General features: G+C 43.0%; 1 protein-coding gene across 3 annotated transcripts; it reads right to left on the bottom strand.

Moving 5' to 3' along the window:
• Window positions 1–407: 407 nt before the first annotated feature.
• ppp4r3b (protein phosphatase 4, regulatory subunit 3B) lies at window positions 408–23,851 on the bottom strand. 3 transcript variants are annotated; one of them, XM_079473807.1, is made up of 17 exons: window positions 23,531–23,851; window positions 23,238–23,420; window positions 23,065–23,120; window positions 22,881–22,979; window positions 20,583–21,206; window positions 17,741–17,818; window positions 17,114–17,230; window positions 16,603–16,719; window positions 16,393–16,524; window positions 15,255–15,351; window positions 15,135–15,176; window positions 14,894–15,052; window positions 2,877–3,046; window positions 2,651–2,790; window positions 2,440–2,567; window positions 1,278–1,450; window positions 408–1,199 (listed from the first exon to the last, which is right to left on the bottom strand). In XM_079473807.1, the coding sequence occupies exons 2-17, from the start codon at window positions 23,362–23,364 to the stop codon at window positions 1,098–1,100; spliced, it is 2,361 nt and encodes a 786-aa protein (XP_079329933.1). In that variant the 5' UTR covers window positions 23,365–23,420; window positions 23,531–23,851; the 3' UTR covers window positions 408–1,097. The 3 variants fall into 3 exon arrangements, with proteins under 3 accessions (XP_079329933.1, XP_079329932.1, XP_079329931.1); XM_079473806.1 differs by having other exon boundaries at window positions 23,607–23,837; XM_079473805.1 differs by having other exon boundaries at window positions 414–1,199; window positions 15,135–15,351; window positions 23,238–23,813.

Genomic DNA, 23,851 nt, shown 5'->3' with positions numbered 1-23,851 from the left:
TCAATCATTTTAAGTCTGGGGTGACTCCATATCCCATCTGTCCTTTAAATTTTTTTCCATTTTCATTTTCATATGATACATGAGAATAGAGGATATGCATTGACGTCACTTTCCCACATGAACATGTTGGGACACGCCCCCCTGGGTGGCAAATGGCTGAGGAGAAACAAAGAAACCAGGACTTAAACACAATAATTTGCTGAGCAGCTGGACTCGACGGAATCCTTACGGCTGCCAAAGGAATCCCGTGATCCTGGACAATGAAAAGTTGCACAGATCTGCGTTTCCCAATATTGTAAGCCGTCATTTTGCGGAGTGTTTTGCCACCCGCGGGGGTGTGTCCGGCGTGCTCACATGGTCAAGTGACGACACGTCCATACCCTCTATGAAAACATTCTGCTTGAGCTGCTAGTCAATGACTTGAATCCTTTGTTTATTTCAGGACTAAATTTAATCTGAAAACTGTAAAAATTTTAAATTTATACAAATGGTTTTAACGAAAATGTGCTGGTAGGAAATTGTACAAAAAATGAAGAAAAATGATTTTAATATTTAAATCTAAACATTTTAAAACGTGCGCCTGTCAAGTCCAATGTTGATGGATGAACACAACTGCTGTAATCTTTTCAGGTTGATAAACATCCTTATTGATGATGATGACGATGTCCGACTGCAGTACAGTATTGTCATCAGTCCACCCCGAGGAGAGAATGAGCAAAAAATTATTTCTTATTTTCAACATGGCCACCTCTTTATATTTCAGACATGGGAATAACGCCTCCGGCTCTGATGTGCAGCAGACACGGCACTGTTATTATTATTATTACTGAAAAAAACATTCAAGACACATGATTTAAAAGGAGGAAATGAACACGGCACAGTACTTTCATGACCGATGTCACTTTTACAGCCCCAGAGTGTGTGAGCCTGTCAGCATTCAGTACTGCGACTAGTCCTGCTAGCCTGTGCGGCTGTCCCATCAGCTCCTGCAGCATGACTGCTGCCATCATTGGCTTATTGAAAAGGAAAGGGATGAGCGCCTCTGCTTCAGGTGAGGTAGAGACTGAGAGACAATGGAAACAAGACCGCAGCTGGCCTTATGAGCCTAGACGAGGCCGTTTCCGTGGTGACTGCTCCTCTTCATCATGTTCTTCTTCATCTTCATCGTCTGGATAGTCCACGAGGCCCACCAGTCCAGTCTGATAAAAACATGCGCGGGTTACAAGATAAATCCTGCAGTGAATGAATATGTGTTTTTAAAAACAGGCGTAACGTACCCTCGGAGGCTGGCTGCTGGAGACCGGAGCTGTTGGTTTGGTGCTGTTGGACGAAGATGAAGGCGGAGGTTTGGCGCTGTTGGTGGCAGTCTCTGGAGGATGAGAGAAGGTGAACTTAAAGCAGCCTGTGGACGTCCGCTTGGGATGATTCTCTTTGTCTTGACTTTCTTTAACTGAAAAAAGATGCATCACTCATTACGTCGTCCTCTTCTATAAACATAATATCAGTCATCGGGTCCCTTCTTATTGTCTTAAAGGTCAAAGAGTAACTTAAGGACTCTGTTGCAACACATAACCGAACTGAAAGTTTGATCCCCTAAACTCCTCTTTAAGGATTAAAACAGCATACTGCATGTAAAGGTTTTTTCCTGATAATCATTTCTTCATGCCTTATAAATGTGTCGAGTTATATTCAGTTCATTTGAAGTAAAACCTTCTCCACACTAATGAAATATCGCTGTGGTAATGGAGTGACAGTGCTCCATATCAGCATGGCTGCGATTAGGCGATAGGCCGTAGGTCGAGTACAGCACTATCACACCATTACCACATCAAAAATATGATGATCTAAACATGCCTGACATCTGTTCCACAGGTATCATCATTTCAACTGATGCTGAACGCTGAACTCCAGATGCAGAGAAAACGTGAAGATGGGTCGGAATTGTTTTTGGTTTACGTCTTCGTTTTTATAATAAATTGTTAGATAATTGAGTTCTTAAAAAATATTTTGAGTAAAGATTACAGAGGAAATGACGACTGATGAGTCATGTAAAACAAAATAAAGTACATTAATAAGCAACATTTAAAGGTCCAGTCAGTAATATTTAGCGCCAAGGTTGTCGCTAACTCCCTCCCTTTAGAAACACTACGACGGCTGACAGAACAAGGGGACCGGCGGTGTGTGTAGACAGAAACAGCTCATTCTAAGGAAATAAAAACATAAGGCTTCACTTATACACCTCTGAAAACATAGCTGTGTATAGAAGTTTGATTTCTATCAATAGATCATCCCAAAAATTACACTCTGGACCTTTAAATAAAATGAACAAACAAAGGACGAGTAGAATTTCTAGTTGAAACTACGGATACACGAGTGGAAATGGTTTCCTAGCTTTAAGCAAGTAAATCTCATTGTCAGTGTTTTTCAGAGCCGGAATACCTTTCTCACTCTCCATGTACTTCCCGTAATCTGTCTTGCACTTGTCAAAATCTGCGTCCTCTTCTTCCTGGTCTTCATTCAGCCACATGTCCTCGTCCTCCTCAAATGAGTTTGCCTCCCTGCGATACCTGCAAGACAGTTCTCATCAATATTCATGGGAGCCACGTGCAAGTGTATGCGCTTTCAGCCAGTTGCCGTGAGGGTGGAGCACCTGCCGAGTCCTCGACTCTGTCTGTCTTTCTCCTGCTCGTATCGGCCCTTCAGACCCTTAAATGTCTGCACGTACTCGATGGACTCCAGCGCTTTGTAGAAGTTGTCCACGATGTGTGCGATGAGAGACTTGATGTCCTCCTGACAACAAAAGGACACACGTGAGAGCTGAGGAGAGCTCAGAGGAACACAGACGATGTTCTTCAGACACAGCATGATGTTCTCACCACTTTGATGAACTCAAAGAGCTCGATGATGGCCGAGTTCAGAAGGTTGTACCGGGTCCCATTGTCCAACAAGGCGTTGATAACAGGCTCAAACAGGTTTCCCTTCACGATGTAGCGGTTATAGTACTCATCCTTCAGCCCGATGATTCTTCTCATGAAGCGCAAAGCACCTGAACAAACACACGTTCAATCACATCTGAGACTATGAACACTCCTGTGCCACTTTAAACCTTTTTAGCACCGTGATAACTGTGTTCTTTTCAACACGTCAAATTCAAATAGATCAGGTTTTTACATAGAGACGTGCAGCTGTTGCTGAAACAGCTTCTCACGCATGGAGTAGGTAGACTTGGCGATTATGACGATCATTATGCATTCATTGATTTCTACATTACCGGACCTGACAAACATTGTAATTGCCCACTGTCAGAAGCTGGCTCATAGCCTGTGGCAAAAATGAGGGGACACACACAACAAGGTATAGGCCAAAACAGGTTTTCTTTATTGTAAACCAAAACTATTAACTTTAAACAAAGAAAAAAGAATGAGGTGTGATAATGTCATAAGGTAAAGAACAAACAAAACAGGATCATACCTGGAGGAGCAGAGGGAGAGCGAGAATCGTTAATGAAGCAATTTAAATACCCTGAGCCCAGGTGGCTCCAATCACTAACCACCCTCCTCTGCCTACAGGAGGAACCACCCCTGCAAAGCAGAGGAGGGGCCGTGACAACCCCTCCTTAAAATGAGGGTGCCACCCTCAGCCCAAAACTTTGCCTAACATTCCAAAGTTCCCCAAAAAGAAAGATCCAGCTCATGAAAGTCACCTCGTGTCCCCTGGGTGACTGTTCGCCCCTCAAACTCGGCAGCCCTGGTACATGGGGAGCAATTTAAGAGACAGAGGCGCAGACAACCAGTAGGGGTCAGCAGAGATTCTAGGTTAAAGGAGCACGGGACAGGGCATCAGCAATGATATTATCCTTACCACTAATGTGTCTAATATCAAGGTTGAATGGTTGCAAGAACAAAGCCCAACGCATCAGGCGCTGGTTGGGATTTTGCAGGGACTTAAGAAAAACGAGTGGGTTGTGGTCAGTGAACACAGTTAAAGGGGTCAAACCGCAACCGACATAGACTTCAAAGTGCTGTAAAGCCCAAATGAGCGCTAAAGCCTCCATCTCCATTACAGAGTAGTTTTGTTGAAACTTATTACATTTCCGGGAGAAGAAACTGACTGGACACTCAACGTTTTCATCATTTTCCTGGAGAAGTACAGCCCCAGCACCGATTTGATGCATCTACCTGCAATTTGAAAGGTTTCCCAAAATTTGGTGCTGCCAACACGGGTGCCAAACACAAGAGAGCCTTAACTGCCTCAAATGCCTCTTGACACTGGGTGGACCAGATAAATTCAGCCTTGGTCTTCAACAGATTGGTCAGTGGGGACACTCCCACCTAAAAGTTTTTACAGAAAGCACGGTAGTACCCCGCCATTCCCAGGAATCGCATCAGTCAACAGACAACACCCTGACCAACCACCTTGCCTAGGTATGTGACTGTAGCTTTGGCAAACTCACATTTTGCCAAATTTATAGTCAACCTGGTCCTCCATCCTAGGAAGAGGGTAAAGGTCTGCTTTAGTAACACTGTAAATGTTTCTATAATCAATGCAGGGTATGAAAGTAGAATCAGACTTTTTGACCAGACGACAGGGTGAAGCCCAATTTGAACAACATGGCTCAGCAATACCATTGTCCAACATATACTGCACCTCTGTTTCCAATTGCAGTCTCTTCTCCTCAGATAAACGATAAAATCTCTGTTTGATAGGCTTAGCATCACCGATGTCTATATCATGCTCAATTAAGTGGGTTTGTGATGGGGTGTCAGAAAACAAAACGGGGTAGTTTCTGATAAGAGCAACCAATTCATCACGTTTCTCAGAGTTTAAATGATCTACCAAAACCCCAAGGTTTCGCAAACTCTGGGAGTTTTTCAGCCTACCTAGTAAAACCTCCTCCGAAACCATAACTACCTCCTCTTCTCCCCCCTCCAAAAATTTAAAGCCACCAGATGTAGTGACTGGAGCAGCAGTCAACGCTGACCTCACTGCTGGTGTCCCTTCAACTTTTCTTAGATCACAGGATTGATAACATTTTAACAGGTTCATATGGCACAATTTAGAGGACTTCCTACGACCAGGGGTTTCAATAAGATCTGACACTTTGCGCAACACAGTAAAAGGACCACAGTATTTTGCCTGAAAAGGTCAATTTACAAGAGGCAAAAGAGCAAGTACACTGGGACTAAACTCACGCAGCTCAGCCTGTCCGTCATATCTTAATTTAATTTCCCTTTGAGAACATTCTAGTTTCTCTTTCACCAGTACCTGAGAAAATAAATGGGAGATAGAGTTAGATCCCTGATCTGACTGGATGATTTTTGGAATCCCAAATGTTTAAATTAATTGAGTTAACGCTTTAACTACTGATTTTGAAGTTATGGTACGCAAGGAAAAAGCTGCCGGATATCTAGTTGCTTGACACATAACAGTTAATAAGTAGCTATGACCCGACTTGGACTGTGGTAAAGGCCCAACACAATCGATAATAAGATGCTCAAAAGGTTGCCCTATGGCTGGTATTGGATAAAAAGGTGCTGGATTTACAACTTAGTTTGGCTTGCTTGTGCGCTGACACGTATGACAAGTTTTAATAAACTGAACTACATCCCGCTCTAAACGTGCCCCGAAAAAATAACGGAGTATGCGATCATAAGATTTACGAACACCCATGTGACCTGCCACATCACCATGTGAAGTTTGCAACACTTTATTTCGCAAAGTAGTAGGTACAACTATTTGAAAAAACGGTTCTCCCAGACCCTGGTCATAGTGTGGAACCCATTTCCTGACCAACAGCCCATCAAGAAGAAAATAACACTGAGCAATATTCCTCACCACTGAATCAGGAACAACTTTATCAAACAGATCAGCCAAGGTAGTATCTGCCTTTTGCTCAGCTATCAATGAATCTCTAGAACTAGTCTACTGTTCTGTCTGGAGTTTAACTGGAAACTCAAGACTTTCTGGCTTACTCTCAACCTCCTTACGACAGGCAGCGCGGGTAGCAGCACAAACTGGAAATACCTCAGGAGACACACAGCTGCAATCTGGAGATACCCTTTCAGGGGCACTAAAGGTTGCTTCCTAAATGTATGTTTAGTTTGCCATCTGCCAACACCTTACTACTTGCAAAGTCATTCCCCAAAATCATGTGGACTCCCTCTACTGGCAACTGGGGTCTAACCCCAACAGCTACATCACCCTCTTCCTCTTCTGGAGAAGCAATTTAGCAGCAGAAGCGTACAGAACTGTGTAAGTGTATTTAAATTGTGTCTTGTTGAGTTTTAGAACTGTGTTAAACTGAGAAATCGCTTTGTATTTACTTCCGCTCTGTCACGTGGTGAAACCGCGGGTAGTATCGGTCCTTCGTTCGTTATTGGGCTAGTTTCATTTGTTTGCTTTGTGTGCGCGTGTTATCTGAGGGCGGGGCCAAACGGCAGCACCGTTATATAAACGGAGAGTAGTGTTCAATCTGTAGGAGAAGCAATTTAGCAGCAGAAGCGTACAGAACTGTGTAAGTGTATTTAAATTGTGTCTTGTTGAGTTTTAGAACTGTGTTAAACTGAGAAATCGCTTTGTATTTACTTCCGCTCTGTCACGTGGTGAAACCGCGGGTAGTATCGGTCCTTCGTTCGTTATTGGGCTAGTTTCATTTGTTTGCTTTGTGTGCGCGTGTTATCTGAGGGCGGGGCCAAACGGCAGCACCGTTATATAAACGGAGAGTAGTGTTCAATCTGTAGGAGAAGCAATTTAGCAGCAGAAGCGTACAGAACTGTGTAAGTGTATTTAAATTGTGTCTTGTTGAGTTTTAGAACTGTGTTAAACTGAGAAATCGCTTTGTATTTACTTCCGCTCTGTCACGTGGTGAAACCGCGGGTAGTATCGGTCCTTCGTTCGTTATTGGGCTAGTTTCATTTGTTTGCTTTGTGTGCGCGTGTTATCTGAGGGCGGGGCCAAACGGCAGCACCGTTATATAAACGGAGAGTAGTGTTCAATCTGTAGGAGAAGCAATTTAGCAGCAGAAGCGTACAGAACTGTGTAAGTGTATTTAAATTGTGTCTTGTTGAGTTTTAGAACTGTGTTAAACTGAGAAATCGCTTTGTATTTACTTCCGCTCTGTCACGTGGTGAAACCGCGGGTAGTATCGGTCCTTCGTTCGTTATTGGGCTAGTTTCATTTGTTTGCTTTGTGTGCGCGTGTTATCTGAGGGCGGGGCCAAACGGCAGCACCGTTATATAAACGGAGAGTAGTGTTCAATCTGTAGGAGAAGCAATTTAGCAGCAGAAGCGTACAGAACTGTGTAAGTGTATTTAAATTGTGTCTTGTTGAGTTTTAGAACTGTGTTAAACTGAGAAATCGCTTTGTATTTACTTCCGCTCTGTCACGTGGTGAAACCGCGGGTAGTATCGGTCCTTCGTTCGTTATTGGGCTAGTTTCATTTGTTTGCTTTGTGTGCGCGTGTTATCTGAGGGCGGGGCCTGTTGAATTTACGTAATTAGACGCGTATTTTAAAAGCGTCTACCCACCGCGGCAGCGGTCGCGTGCAGCCCTCATCGCGTGAAGACCGAAGAGAGTAAAGACATCGACTCTACCTGCGCGCGACTCCACCGAGCCCGGACACCGACACGGCACTTGAGTATTGCACTTCTTTTGTATTATTATTTTTGCTGTTTTGTATCAACCCCTGCACTTTTTGTCTTACTGTTTGCACTAACACTTATTCCTTTATTGTTATCTTTAATGTTTCTCCCTATTTTCTTTCTGCTTCTCTTAAATATGTGTTTTAAAATCCTTTCTGTTATCACAACACGTAAATCATCTGCCGCATGCCGAAGGCGACGCAATGCTAATAACCTTCACAATGTATCACTTCTAGCAACTGCCCCTTCTACTTTCCCAATAGGATTGTGGAACTGCCAATCTGCTGTGAACAAAGCTGATTTCTTTACAGCTTTCGTTAAACATTCTGGTCTTTCCATTGTAGCACTTACAGAAACATGGATCAAACCAGAGGACTCTGCCACTCCCGCTGCCCTCTCCCATAACCACACTTTCTCCCACAGCCCTCGCATCACAGGAAGGGGTGGAGGCACCGGTCTACTCATCCCCAAAGACTGGAAATTCAATCAGCTAACACCCTTGTGTGACAACAGCTCCTTCGAGTTTCATGCTGTTACTATCACCCACCCTGTTAAAAGTCATTTTGTAGTTATATATCGTCCCCCAGGTCAGCTTGGACATTTCTTGGAGGAGTTGGATGTGCTTCTTTCATCCTTCCCTGAGGATGGTACTCCCCTGGTGGTACTAGGCGACTTCAACATCCACATTGGAAAGCCACAGGCTGCTGACTTCGTCAACCTGACCGCATCATTTCTCCTCGAGCAGGTTTCCACATCAGCAACCCACAAGTCTGGAAACCATCTAGATTTGATCTTCACAAGGTACTGCTCCACTCATCACCCTCAGGTCACCCCGCTGCACACGTCTGATCACTTCTTCGTCACCCTTGACCTCGACCTCACTGCTCCGGATATCGCAGATGTCTCACCGATGGTCACCTTCCGGCGCAACCTGCGGTCTCTCCCTCCCTCTTGTTTTTCCTCTGCTGTCCTCTCTGCACTCCCCCCCTCTGATGAGCTCTCTCTTTTGAATACAGACAATGCCACAACCACTCTGTGTTCCACGCTTTCATCCTGCTTGGACAACCTATGCCCTCTTGCATCTGGACCAGCCCGTCCATCCCCGTCGGCTCCCTGGTTATCGGATGTACTGCGTGAGCATCGCGCCACCCTCCGGTCAGCTGAGAGAAAATGGCGCAAGTCAAAAGACCCTGCAGACCTCTCTCTCTACCAATCTCTTCTCTCTTCTTTCTCTGTAGATGTCACCTCTGCAAAAACAGATTACTACCACTCTAGGATCTGCAACTCTCCGGACTCTCGAACGCTCTTCAAAACCTTCTCTGCTCTCCTCTGTCCGCCTGCTCCCGTACCTTCATCGGAGTTAACAGCTGCTGATTTTGCATCGTTCTTCGTAAAGAAAACTACTGCCATCAGCAGCCAGTTCTCTACGCCACCATCTGTCGAACCCGCCCACATCCCTGACACGTGTGTGCTCCCTGCCTTTTTTCCTCTGTCTGAAGCTGATGTCTCAAAGATCATTGGCTCCAACCACCCTACCACCTGCCCACTGGATCCCATCCCTACCCATCTCCTCCAGGCCATCTCTCCAACGGTTGTGCCTGCTCTGACCCACATCATCAACTCTTCGCTCACCACTGGGACATTTCCCACAGCTTTCAAAGAGGCCCGCATCACACCGCTTCTAAAGAAACCCACCCTGGACCCTACACTGCTAGAAAACTACAGGCCTGTCTCCCTTCTTCCCTTCATCGCCAAAGCCCTGGAGCGAGTTGTGTTCAATCAGCTCTCCTCCTTTCTCATGCAAAACAACCTCCTGGACAGCAATCAGTCTGGGTTCAAGACCGGTCATTCCACAGAGACTGCACTGCTCTCAGTCATCGAAGCCCTGAGACTGGCAAAAGCATCATCCATGTCTTCTGTGCTCATCCTACTGGATCTGTCTGCTGCCTTTGACACTGTCAATCATCACATCCTCCTGGCTTCTCTCAGTGCTATGGGTGTCTCTGGAATGGCGTTGCAATGGCTTGAGTCCTACCTCTCGGGTAGGTCATTCAGAGTATCCTGGAGAGATGAGGTCTCCGCGTCCCAACAGCTCAACACGGGGGTGCCACAGGGCTCAGTGCTTGGACCGCTACTCTTCTCCATTTACATGACATCCCTCGGCTCGGTCATTCAGAAGCATGGCTTCTCCTATCACTGCTATGCGGACGACACACAACTCTACTTGTCATTTCAACCGGACGATCCGACGGTCGCTGCTCGCATCGCGGCATGCCTTAGTGACATCTCGCTTTGGATGAAGGATCATCACCTGCAGCTAAACCTTGCAAAAACGGAACTGCTTGTGATCCCGGGCAACCCAAAGATTAACCACAACCTTGCCATTCAACTAGGCTCATCAACGATTACACCGTCCAGCACAGCCAGAAACCTGGGAGTGGTAATCGATGATCGGCTTAACCTCACAAGTCATGTTGCCAGCACCACCCGGTCCTGTAGATTCATCCTCTACAACATTAGGAAAATTAGACCATTCCTATCGGAGCACTCTACGCAAGTCCTAGTCCAGGCTCTTGTCCTGTCCAAACTGGATTATTGCAATGCGCTTCTGGCTGGACTTCCTGCTTGCACAATCAAACCTCTCCAGATGATCCAGAATGCGGCGGCAAGAGTGGTCTTCAATGAACCGAAGAGAGCGCATGTAACTCCGCTCTTCATCAGGTTACACTGGCTCCCTGTTGCCGCCCGCATAAAGTTCAAGGCCTTGCTCCTGGCCTACAAGACCAACACCGGATCTGCACCATCGTATCTCCACTCGCTAATGCAGATCTATGTTCCTGCCAGATCACTGCGGTCTGCAAAGGAACAACGACTAGTGGTACCATCCCAAAAAGGAAAAAAGTCACTCTCCCGTACCTTCACTGGATCGGTTCCACATTGGTGGAATGATCTACCAGCTGCTACAAGATCAGCAGACTCGGTTGCCATCTTTAAAAAACACCTAAAAACGCATCTCTTCCGTCAACACGTTGCTGATTGAGTTTTTCCTAATTCTCTTCCCTTTCCTTCTTTAAAAAAATAAAAATAAAAAAATAAAAATAAAAAAAATAAAAATAAAAAAAAGAAAGATTACTAACCTCGCTATTCTTAGCTTTTATACTGTGCTAGGCTTTAATGGACTAGTTTGATGCACTTATGTATTTTTCGTTGCCTATGTTGTTATAATTGCTTCCAATGTTTCCTCATCTGTAAGTCGCTTTGGATAAAAGCGTCTGCTAAATGACTAAATGTAAAATGTAAATGTCTTCCAGACCACACTTAAGGGTAACTTCATGCAAAGGAGAAGAGAATGGAACTAAGCCCATGACGCATACCATTACACAACTGCCAGTATCAGACTCCTTAGAGAACAACAAAAAAGATTCCAGAATAAACGAATCTAGAGCTCCAGTATCACTTAAGATCTTACTTGGAACATTTTGGTTGCCATCTACCAGGGACACTACACCATCTGAAATAAAGGCTGAAAAATCACAGTGGGAAGACTGAGAACCAAACTCAAAAGTGGCTGAAAAATCTCACACTGGTGGCCAGAGGCTGTAACAGGAGCTGCCACCGAAGCAGGTTTAACTTGACCAAACTTTTTTGATTTCAGTAGAGGACAATCTTCCTTCCAATGTCCTTCAACTATACAGTAGCGACAGGTATGAGCATTAACTGGTGCTTTGGGTCCCCTAGAACCAAACATCTGAGCAGGTCTTTGGAAAGAAGCTCCAAAAAAAGGTGCCCTAATATTCCTAGCAGTACCACTTTTTCAATGGTACATGTCACTGTTTGACTCAAAATGGCTTTTATGCGTTAGCCTGTACTCATCTGCAAGAACTGCTCCATCACTTGGAGACTTAACTTTACGTTCATTGATGTATGTAGCAACCTGATCAGACACAGAATTTTTTAACTGTTCTAACACAATCAAGTTAGACAGACCCTCAAAAGTGCTAACTTTAGAAGCTGTACACCAACGATTAAATGCAGAAGTCAAATCACGAACAAACTCAGAATAGGGTTGTGAATCTAGCTTTTTCCTATGACGAAAACGTTGACGCTATGCCTCCGGCACAAGCTCGTAGACCTTCAGCACTGCTGATTTAACTTTAACATAAACTTTACTGTCGGCTACACTCAATGATGAAAACGTTTATTTACCTGTGAGTACACATTGCAACAATATAGTCATGTCCAAATCTGACCAAGCTCTAGCTTCTGCAATACACTCAAATAAAGTTAAGTTTGTATCTGGATCGGACTCCTCAAATTTAGGCAACAAACGAAGATTCTGTGAAACATCAAACTGTAGTACTCCTGGTCTATTGGCATTTTGCAATCATGCTATTTCTAACTGCATTTGCAACAGCTCCCATTGTTGTTCAAAAGTTAATGAAGGGCTAGAATGAAAGCTTGCACCCTCACTACTAGCAGACTGACCCACAAAAGCACCTACTTCTCTAAGGCCTTGCTTTAATCCAGCTTTAACAGTTTCTTTAAGTTTTTTATCTTAATCTGATAATGTTCAGCAATTTCAAATAACTGCTCCTTAGTACACAACTCTAAGGCTAACTCTGAAGGAGCCTTAACAAATCTACTCAGAACAAAATACATTTTCCTCAACCAATACAACTATTACAAATGCCCCAAAAAACACACAACTCACCTGCTGTCAGTCTGGGTTTAAGGACAGGAGCCACACCCCTCTATCCTCCAAAAACAACTAACTAACTGGCCCCTAGTCTTCGTGCAGTCACATGTGGTGGGGTTTTTATGCACACAAAACCAGTGGAGTGGAAAAGACAACCAGAAACTAGCAGCCCCTTCACATCCACGGAGGTGCTCCAGAGCCGATGTAAGGGAGAAAGGGAAGCTCTACCCACGTTCACTGCCACCTAAAACAAAAACACCACAAGCCTCATGTTGACACTCGTTGATAAGCCTCAACAGGAGAGGACTCCCACCTAAACAAAAACCCAGAAAACGCCCAAAGTGAATTGCTAACCAAATTTAGCTACAAAGCTAACCAAACAAAATGAACACATGGCTCTCCACGCCCTCTCCAACAACACTGGGCCAACCAAAGCATCCCCCCAAACAAAATAAATTGGCAACCTGAACTAACAAAATTACTAACCCAAGTTAACTACAAAACAATAGTCATAAGCCAATCTACAAATAAACAAACAATGATAAGACAAACCAGACAAAAACATTAACCAACTATGACAAAATGTTCAAGTAAACCAAATTGCTAAAGTAAGACTAAAGTACAATTAACTTTAACTTACGGACGAGCCTCCACTAGTCACAAGCTGGCTCAAAGCCTTTTTACACAAAGTAATAAATAAATAATAATGTCTAGTTATTCGTTTGGTTTTTCCTATGTAATCTAAGATTATAATACCATCAAAATATTAGCCTTACTGTTGTAATAATGATAGTCAATCAGTAACAAAATTAGAACAAATGATTATGAGCAATAGCACAAATAAATGTCTTCTTACGTCTCACTACAGTAATTTCCGCACTGCAATTCACACGTGGTTACTGTTACGCGCCCGCCTGCCGATTGGCTGCAGTTTGGTCTTCTTCAGTCTGCTTGGCCTCTGTGATTTGATTGGCTGGAATTGCGTAAACTGTCTTTCTCATTTGATTGGTCAAGGTTTTGACATTGACGAGCGCTAGCCGCTGGTACCGCTGCACCAAGTTACTATAGGGCACAGAAATGACGATAAAGGGCTCGGTATAGTCCAGGCCAATTGCGCTTTCGTTCTGCGGTTATGCTGCTCACATGTTATAGTTTTTTTTACGTCGTGTCTATTCGCCTTGTTGGCAGGGAATATTTACAATAGCTCCGCCCACCAATATAAGATTGACTCCATTTTCAACATCAACTCGAGTTGCATAAAGTGTAAAGTCTGTATAGTGCGGCATGGGAGACTGGGGTTCTTGTCCCGCAGAAAACCTTCTTTAACCTTTTTAATTACTTTACAGATCATAAACAAAAACATTTTTTTTCAATAAAATTTATTTAAGACTTAAAATGTATTATTCCTAAACTTTAGGTTTAGGGTAAGGTTAGGGGTGTAGGGCTTTAATATCTCAATAAGTTGCCATCAATTTAATAGTTTTTATAAATATAATGATTTACTGTCTGTTATTATTGCATAATGTTTAATGCACAACAACACTGAGGAGCAAATAGTAACATAATCTGGCACTATTTAGAAGTAAAAATCTAATCCAAAGGAAATAGTTCCTACAGCTATTAGTGTAAATAGCATATTGCTAAGAAATGCTGCTATTTTCACTTAGTGTAACATAACTTAGTACTATTTAAACAGTGTAAATAGCATCTTATCTGACTTCACCTCAGCTAAATAAAATGACGTGTTATTTCCCACAGGCCGGGTGGCACTATATAACACACCCACCTATTACCTAATGGCCATGGACCAATGAAGGCTCGAGAGACTTTACTCTAAATGAGCCAATATTTCAATTTTTCTACAGTGATTTTACTGTAATTCCTGCCCTGAATGTGTTTCATTGACCACTGTCACATTATTTTGTTCTCGCAAGTTATGCAAAGTATGTAAGTGAAGAGATTTAACCTGGATATTTTGTTCATTGAGATCTAATGTTGTGTGATTTAGGTGTTCCCTTAATGTTTTTGTAGCACTTTAGAAATCAATCTCCTGACAGACCTGTTTTTAAATGCCTTGATATCTGGATTTGAAACTAGTGCGAGCCCATGAGCAGTGTGTGTGACGCACAGGAGTGGAAGCGGAGGTCTGATTTAATGATTTGCCGAAACAACACGACATCTTTATGTCAGTCTCCAACTTGTGCATGTCATATATGTAACAGACTTAAAGCTGCACCCCGCTCCAGGCTTTATAAACTTTTTCTCCGTCCTGCAAACTGGGCAATCAAGACCCGCCCCAATTCAATTCTGATTGGCTAATAATGTTTTATTGGTTGAGAGTGAAAGCTGTGTTCCTCTCATACCATTGGTAGGCGAACCTATAAACTGTGATATCAAGAAGCTTTTTTTAAATGTAATAGTTTTTTAGCTCAATCTAATCTGCAGCCAAACGACAGAAGCCGGAGATCCGGAATACTTCAAAGCCCTGTTGAGAATACTGTGAATATTAAACGTTACGATTACACAATAGTGACGTGGATGACGCAGAGATACTCACACAACGCCAGGAAAGTGTGTTTGGAGTTCATGAGAGTCAACACTCTCCTCAGCAGATCTTTGTTCATGATGTACATCTTGATGTGGTATGTGTGGTGCTCCACGCAGAAGGTCAGCAGCTCCAGTATCAGAGCCAGAAGCTGAGCCGTCTGAAAGTTATCTGAGAGACAGACTGAGCATGTGACAAACTCTCTCTCTCTCTCTCTCTCACACACACACGGGTCTAAAGAAGTGAGATGTACCTGGACACACGGGGTTGACCGCAGCTGATCCATCTGTCAGATCTGTGTTAAAGCACAGGCAGGTGTGATGAAGGTTGATGATGTGATTGTATCTGAGGGTTTGTGTGAAGCACATCTCACCTGTGTTCTCCTCAGCGGTGTTGGCCAGCAGCGGAGCTGTCAGCACATGCATGCAGTTCTTATAGAAGAAGCTCAAAAACTCACTCTTCTCAGTTTTCTGTCAACACAAACAACAAGGATGACATCGACAGTGGTCAAAATAAACGCTATCATCCTAGATCTTCACTTGTCTGTCAAAGTACACACACAAAGTGTTGCTTTGTACACCTCGCGCGCACAGACAATGTTCCGTCATCAGCGCATCTGTGTGCTTTGGAGGAGGCGTGGCTTTAGACAGTGCTCAAAAGGGACAAGAGGTTTAGAGGATCACATCACAGACCTCGGTCATTCTTCATTATTCGCAGAAAAGTGGGACAAATCTAGCAGTTACATTTCAAATGCTCAGAGCTCAAATGTGATGATGATGATGATGATGATCATGTTCTTTACTTACAATAACAATACTGTGAGCCTTATTCTAAAGATCCTACAAATCTCAGTGAACTGACAGCACTACGGCGGAGCATTGTTGAGTGCCTCGTGATCACGAGCAAATGTTTACTTGGTGTTTTGTCATATTTGTGGATGTAGCTTGAAACGGTCAACCTGAAGCACTTCTCCTAATGGATGTTGATGTATGAAGGCACAGTTTCACAGACCAGGCTTAAGACTAAAATTAATGTTTGACGTGTCTTAACTGAATTTAACTTGCCCAGAAATATCTTAAACTATATCAGTGCCATTGTGTTGTTTTGCTAAGCGGTAGTGTTTGCATAATTTAGACTCGAGTTCTCGACATCTGGGAAATTGCCCGCTCTCATTGGCTATTGCAGGCGTCCTGTCGTTACAATATTTACAGGTTGGGATCTGCAGCAGTAAAATAATCACAATGACATCACACATGTGAGGATTTCTCGGACAAAAGTCTGTTAGGACAAGCCTAGAATCAGACCCTAAATCAAGCTTCCAATCCACAGGTGTGTGTTCAGCCTCATGCCGTACATTACAATCAAATTCTCCTGGTTGATTCACATGGGTTTCCATCTGAGGACTCCCTACTGTGAGCTGAGAAACAAGCAGATGGTATGTGCGTAGAGAGATGCTTGAAAAGAAGGTCTCTGGAAATCCCATAGTACACACGAGTCCAGAGGTCACTCACGTTGACTGGAGCGAGCATGTTCTCCGGGTCCATGAGCGTCCGAAGCAGACCCATGAGCTGAACGGCACCACCCAGCTCAGGGTCCGAATCACAGATCATCTGCTTAATCACCACATTAATCAGCAGAACATCCTGAAGACAGAGCAGAACATTCAAGCCCATTGCAACAGAGTCATCATCATTTCATCAGTCAATGTGTCAAACACTCACATCATCGGCCTGCTGCGGCTCCTGCATGACAAACTCTCGCACCATAGAAGGACTGAATTCCACCAGATACGAGAAGATATCAGTGGCAGCCGTCTTCACCTGAACATCATCCATACCCTGACACAAAACAACATTCAGTTACAATGATTACTATTTCAACAGTGTAGCTGTCAATCTTCACCTGCCTCATGATTCAATTTGATGACGACCATACCATTTCTTATTTATAATACTTCAACCTGTTTCTATCACAACTAGAACTTGGATTGGGCCGCGTTTGGAAGCAAAATAATTCAAATACACAGAATTCATCATTCACGGACAAAACTGATTTTTTTGAATGAATATCACACTTATAACTCACTATAAACTACAAAATGGGAGAGAACATATTTCAATATGGGTTTTTTCCGTTGTTGTATTTGTGAACATCAGATAGATTTAGTGTAGCAGTGACTCTCTATAATCATTAACTAAACATTTACACGTGACTGGTTTCAATTGAACTCACCATCACAATTTCCAAAGCAGGTAAAATTCCAAGATTTGCCAGCGTTTTGAAGAAAGCATCCCTGTTTTGTGGTTGCAATGTCTGTGAGAATGCACAGAACTCTTTAAAGAAGTTGACCTGCAGAGGTGAAACCAAAAGAAATGTTAAATCATAGAATACACCTCTCCTTTCTGGTTCTCCAATATGAATGGCTGAGTGTCATGTGATATTCCACCAGTATCACCACTTCACCGTTTGGATTACTCCCCCACTAAGAACTTATGAAAGTAAACCCACACTGGGCAGTGTCTCTTGGGCAAATGACAGCGTGGGAAGCAAGTAGGGTTGTAACGGTATAGCGGTATGAAGATCTAACACGGTTTGAACCTGCATGATAATATATATTAAATAAATAATATATAAACAAGAACACTGAGTGTGTATGTGCGCTAGCACGTGAGCAACCACTTTTGAACCAGACACTGGCAGAACCAGAGACGGATGAAATGTTAATGTCATTCGTTTTTATGTAATCAAATGCCTATATAATCACAATGGCAATATATTGCATCATCGTCAAGTTTTTACATCGCTGGATAAGTGGATAAATTGACTATCGCGACAGGCCTGTGTGTGTTTGTGTTGTACCAGCTCTCTTCTCTTGTTTTCCTCGGTGGCTTCATCTGTCAGCTGAGCAAACACCTCTGTCAGAAACTTCTCGTCCTCCTGAAACATACACACAACAATCATTCAAGACGGTCAACACTTTATCTGCAATAGAACCTTCCACCTCCCAGAAAATATCTGCTTTGAGGGACTGACCAGAAAAAAACTTTGGAACTCTAAAGCAAATGAGAATACAGCAAAACAAAGCAGCAGAGACACAATATTCAGAGGAATTACTTCACCACACACACCTATGGAAACATTTGACCTGCAACATTCACTTTGAAAATGTAATGTGTATGATGATGATAATGCATTTCTTAGGGGGCCCCCTAATGGCCACAAGCGGTTCAATCATTGAGGCTTTTGATACCAATCGGCCTGTGTGCACACAAACGCAGGGATGGGTAGAGTAGGTCAAACGCACCTAATACAGACAGGTCTGACTCGGTTGAAAAAACAATCAAAACTTTCATTCAGCTAGGAGGTGGGTTGCCCCCACTCACAGGGGTTAAAGCAAACAAATCCTGAGACTGAACTTTTTTGCAGGGCTTGCGAGAGAAGACACATACGCAGGGTTATTTGTCAAGAACATCGTTTCCCTTGAAACTAACTAGTAACGTGACGTTTTCGACTTTTCTTAAACTTAGAAGCTAGTATGTCATGTGTGTATGGATCACAGAATGACTCCAAAGAAAGAAGTGGGGGCATAATTATAACCCACAAAACCAGTTTCTACAATTATGGTATAACATAGCTAAACATACCAAATTCAACATCATAAAAATCCTACTTTCAAAAAACGTAGAAAACAAAACAAAGTGAGAAAATCTATGATGAATTTTGTGCTCTAGTAAACTATTTTGTGCTCTAGTAGTAATTGAATCATTAGTTTTATAGGTATAAGTATACAGTTGGTCAGAGCAGGTTAGCATAACTGAGTCTTCAAAACCTATGAACCTCGTTTCTTTTTTTTAACAATCAATGGAGGCAGATTTATTCTTGATTTTAAACTATTTCTCCATACAGGAGGCGAGGCGTCTTGAAGCCGTCATTACCAACAGCATTTTATGTATTAAATACATTTCAGTAAGAGTGTTCAATACTTCTCCCGTGTCATTCTATTTCATTTGAGAAAACTTCATTTTTGAACTTGTTTTATTTGTATGTTTGGATTATTTGGGATGTTAACGACATCTGGTGAAACTCAAGTCAACAGCACCTTGAGAAATACATTTACTGAGAAAACTGGTCACGTGTTGTATTTTAATACAGCATCGCACTGTTTGTAGTGGACGTTTTCACCTGCGCTTCTCTTATCCTCGTGCTTGCTGTGCGTGTTTTGCGCAAGACTTAGCTCCACGATTGTTACGTTTTATCAGGTAAATAATTATCGGCCATTAATCGATCCTCAATTAATCATTAACATCCCTACTGGATGCACTTTTTGGAGCTTCAAAAAGTCAATGCCGATCACTCCCATTCTAGTGCTTGGAAGTGAAATCATACGTGGTATTAAATCTCCGACAGCAATAATCTTCAAGAGGAAAGTCATATTCAGTCAGGATGCCTTGAGGGCGAGTAAAACATGGGGAGATTTTGATTTGCCAGTAAAATATCCCTTTAATAGAAACACAGAACATTCACCAACATTTTCTATTGTCTCCAGTTTACCCTTCCACCGTTCTGTCCTTTTAATAGCATTTAGTAGTTGTTCGTTTTCTTGAATATCTTTCGTTAATAAATTGTGTTGATAATACAGTAAAGGGCTCAACAAGTTATCTGAATGTCACAAAATCCTTCAAATAAACCAGCTGATTTACATCATTTTTCTAACTGTATGATCTATTTGGATCAAATTCCCTAACTGGGGCCCCAATTTAGACGGAGGGAGCGTTCATCTGACACACACACACTTGAGATGACATGTGACCAAACTAACAACACCTCTAGTGTCTTGTGTACGGCTCACTACATTATTTGGTGTCCCGTGTGAAGATCACTACAGAGATAAGCACACAGCCAGAAAGGCAACTAAATAGTGAACGGAGTTCTCTTTCACGTCTTCTTCCTCTTAAACAGACATAGCCACACAACATTATGGCAAAATGCCCATCTCAGTGACTAAGTCATCCATTGTCATGTCGCGAACATTAGATTTGTGCGTCTCTTAAAGGGACGACATCAAACAACAAGACAAAAAACACTCAATATAATATATTTAATGTCCAAGTAAATCCAGGGATCTTACACATTTTCCATTTGAAAACTCCACGCTTTACCAGTTCTCTAACTTGAGGAGAGCGCTGAGCAGGGCACAATGTAACGCAGGGTTAACTGTAACACACATCTGTTATACAGCTACACAGGGTCGAGGCATTTTTTCGTTCGAACGTTTTGATGTTTTTGTTAAGATATTTGACTAAGAGTTTATCTGATTTTACTCACGGTCTTGATGCCGTGAGTAAATAACTAAACATTATTTTGTAAACATGTCAGCAAACTGAGCCTATAACGTCAATAATTATTCATCTAAATGCTAAATACAGTTACAATATCAATGGAAATAATTCACAATCGTTCTTTTCTCAGATGTCTATCCATATGTTTTGATCCCTAAAGGAAGGACGGTTAAATGTGAGCCACCTCTAGTATTTGGATAAAAGTATTCTGCAGCAGAGACGTGCATTTTAAAATGGCAAACACCAGTCAGAGAAGATCAATGTTTGAACTAAGATGCAGATTTCAAAGCACTTCAGTGGGACTTTAAACATGTTTTGGTGCAGATGTGAAAGATTATTATCAAGTGATTCAGGACACGAACCTGCAGCATGCTGACAATCTCCACCTTGTTGAAGAAGATGAAGGAGGATAACGTTGACAGCACATTCTCCTCAAACACAGACGGTGTGGGCAGTATGATGTCTTGAATGTACTGCACTCGATACGTCTGGTGAATCTTCTGTCGGAGCTCCGAGTCCGTGATGGGGATCACCTCTTTAAATTTAGCAGTCTTCGTGAGGAACTCTCTGTGTCTCTTGGGCTGAACGAGTGCCGGGTCATATTCCAGACAGCCCACCACATCCATAATGCAGTCATCTGAAAACATCACCTCAAACAGCGAGGCTTTGTTCAGGAAGAGCACGCCACGCACAATCTCATACAGATGATGAAGCCCTTCTCTGTTGTTGGACTCCTCGCACGTTCTGAAAAGCTCAAGTAGCTTTTTCATGTATCCCGTGCTCATCAGGGCGAGAGACAATTTCTCCCGTCGGATGGGCGACGTCAGCACTGACGTCACCAGTTCAGCGATCTCATCCAGTTGGCTCGCGTCACATGGCGGAAGCTCTATTAAATGGCTGCTCTCTGGCATCTCCTCGAAGCGCTCCTCCTCAGATTCATCCATGGGCTCTTGAGTGATCTCCACCGATGGATCTTTACCCTGCACCTGAATGACGGCAAGCAGACATAAACTGATGCAAACTAAAAATGTTCTGGTTGTCACGAGTAGAGGGACAGCCGACAGACACATTAAATAAGTTAGTGGTGCCGCTCAAGGCAGGGCTCCAGACTACAACCAGTTTCTAAACAAATATTTCCCACAAGTATTTGTGCATGCGTAACCTGCAACTGCTGGGTGTTATTTCATGTTGAAAAACTATTAGATTGTGACCCCCCCACCCAGTGTTGTGTGTGGGAGGGGGTCCGAGGTGATTAGTGCACTGGACGGGTCGCGCGTTACTGAGGTTTCTCGCTGTCATCGTCATAGATTTTTTATTTAAGCCTTTGCTTCATGATTAAAAAATGTGATTTGAAGAAATCATGAAGCCATTGTGACTGTAAACACAGCAGGCCTCACATGCTATCATGGTATTCACTTTGGTGTGGGGACTCCTAACTCTTGAAGTCACTTCTACACATACATATGGTGCTACCAGGGAAGAAGGTTAATTTCGTTGTCTATTTATTTGCTTAAATATAATGTGTGCAAGTTACCTTTGCATGCTATTCAGTTGTTAAAGAAGTCTAAGCTTTGCAGTTATTATGGGGGGGGGATTGTTACATGTTGTTTGCACAATTTAAAGGTTCTGTATTTTGACTGCAGCTGTCATGCATATTGATCCTTCTCTTCATCATGAGTGACACCTCTTTATGAACACCATCATTTTGAGGGACTTATTAACCTATAGAACACTAGTGTGGCATTTTTTCTACATTATTCATTCACCATATGACAGTATAAAAGGCCATTTTAAGTCTATCAACTGCAGTATTTCCTAGCGATCAGTAGAAAATGTGGTAAAGAAATACGGTCATGTACCGGAAAGAATCTGGAAAATACCCTTATATCAATGTATGGTAATACCGCCCAGCACTATAACTTTGTTCCGATGAACAGAAAGAAAGATATTTTTAAGAATGTTAGTCATTTTCAGTTCCAGGACATCATAGACTAACATGGTTGGAAAAATTCAACGGTAATCAAAGGTGCCCGAGAATGTTTATTTCCTAAATTCTTCCAAATATCTATATTTTTTTTAAATTGCGAACATTCTTCCAAATATCTTTCTGGGTGTTCATCAGAACAAAGACATTAATCCAGGTTAAAAACAACCTGAGGGGGAGTATGATGACAGAACTATTAATGATCATAACGTAAGGATAGTGGAAGACGTATACCTGTTTAAGCTACATTCAATATTGTATATGAAGAGTTTTATTAATAGCTTTAGTCTTTAACTGTATTACATATGTCTTCTGGGCAATTCTTAGTTTTAGACCGGTCAACCACGCGGCTACAGATGGTTTGTTTAAACCACTCACAAAATGAGTCGTAGCGCACATCCCTACTGTGAATGGTGTTATATTTATATCATCGTTTGTATCGTTATGGCAACAAATGCCCGAAAAACCTCATGGTGATGTCTGTGAGCCTAACATTTGAATTCAGGTGAGTCTGGAGCCCCGACTCAAAGTGACCTGCACCAGCCGGATGAGCGCTTGTGAAGGACATCATGGCCTTTAACAGAGAGGTGTGAGGATACTTTGCAAACACACGTGAGTCCAGTTCCTCTGCGAACGGACCGTAAATCTCAGCACAGAACACGTGAAGCAGACCAACCTGACAGATCTTCTCCCAGATTTCATCACAGCCAGCTTTCTCTTGAAAACTCAGAGCCAGGTCGTAGTTTTCAGCTTCAGACCAAACCACGAGAGTGTCCTGAGGAGTCAACATGACAACACGCTCATGAAGGCTCGTGTACACGCACAGAACATGTGTCATGGAGGCAGGAGGAGGCGCTCACCTGTTGTTTCTGATAGGCGGTGTTGGGCTTGATCTTAGACTCCAGTAAGACTGATCCTACAGAAGAGCAAACAACAACAACAACGGCGATCGACAGCACCTCCATTAAACACAACATCAATCTATAGCTGGAAAACAAGATCTGAAACCGAACACGAGCGAGGTTTACATTACCGTCGGTTTCAGCGGTGACGGTCAGCGTCGTGTCCTTCAGCGTGTCCACATGTCCAGTCCCTCTGTCCTCCCACTGTCTGTCCTCATTCAGAGTGTAAAGCTTCACACGACGACGAGTCTCGCTCATCTTCACCGCGATCAGGTCACAACACGCTATTAGCAGTCACGGACATCTTTACCTCGCTAAAGAAAGAAAGAAAGAAAGAAAGAAAGAACGAACACGAGTTCACTTCAGCCGAGCTCATCCACGCCGGCCTTCACACACGCTCGCGGAGTTGTTTATCAACGTTGACCTTTGAACTGTCTCATCAAAATGTCTCTTTACGATCTTCGCGCGCATATTCATCCACACAGACGCGTTTAGTTCACCTTCACTTTAATGTGAAGAATCGCCTCAGGAAAGACAGATCGATCGACTGACTGCAGTACGTGCACACACTAGCTGACGTCACACTTCTATTGTCTTGTTTAAACGCGTTTGAGTTTCGTCGGGTTTAATCATCGCGGTTTTCCTGCGAGTGTTTGTCTAGCTGCCGATCGCCGCCATCTTGCGTTTCTTGCACCTGATCGTCGGTTAGTGAGATGCCCCGGGGTTTCCGTGCACGGGCTACGGC

Source organism: Barbatula barbatula (assembly GCF_947034865.1).
Source record: "Barbatula barbatula genome assembly, chromosome: 14".
NCBI classification, from domain to species: Eukaryota; Metazoa; Chordata; class Actinopteri; order Cypriniformes; family Nemacheilidae; genus Barbatula; species Barbatula barbatula.
The sequence above is the reverse complement of the archived record's forward strand: the minus strand, read 5'-3'. Positions and strand labels throughout refer to the sequence as shown.

Coding starts and splice junctions, on each gene's coding strand:
- ppp4r3b (XM_079473805.1), bottom strand. CDS start 23,364: ATGAGCGAGACTCGTCGTCGTGTGAAGCTTTACACTCTGAATGAGGAC. Junction 16,525..16,602: donor AGCCGCAGCAGGCCGATGAT/GTGAGTGTTTGA, acceptor CTCTGTCTTCAG/GATGTTCTGCTGATTAATGT. Junction 1,451..2,439: donor GTACATGGAGAGTGAGAAAG/GTATTCCGGCTC, acceptor ATCTTTTTTCAG/TTAAAGAAAGTCAAGACAAA.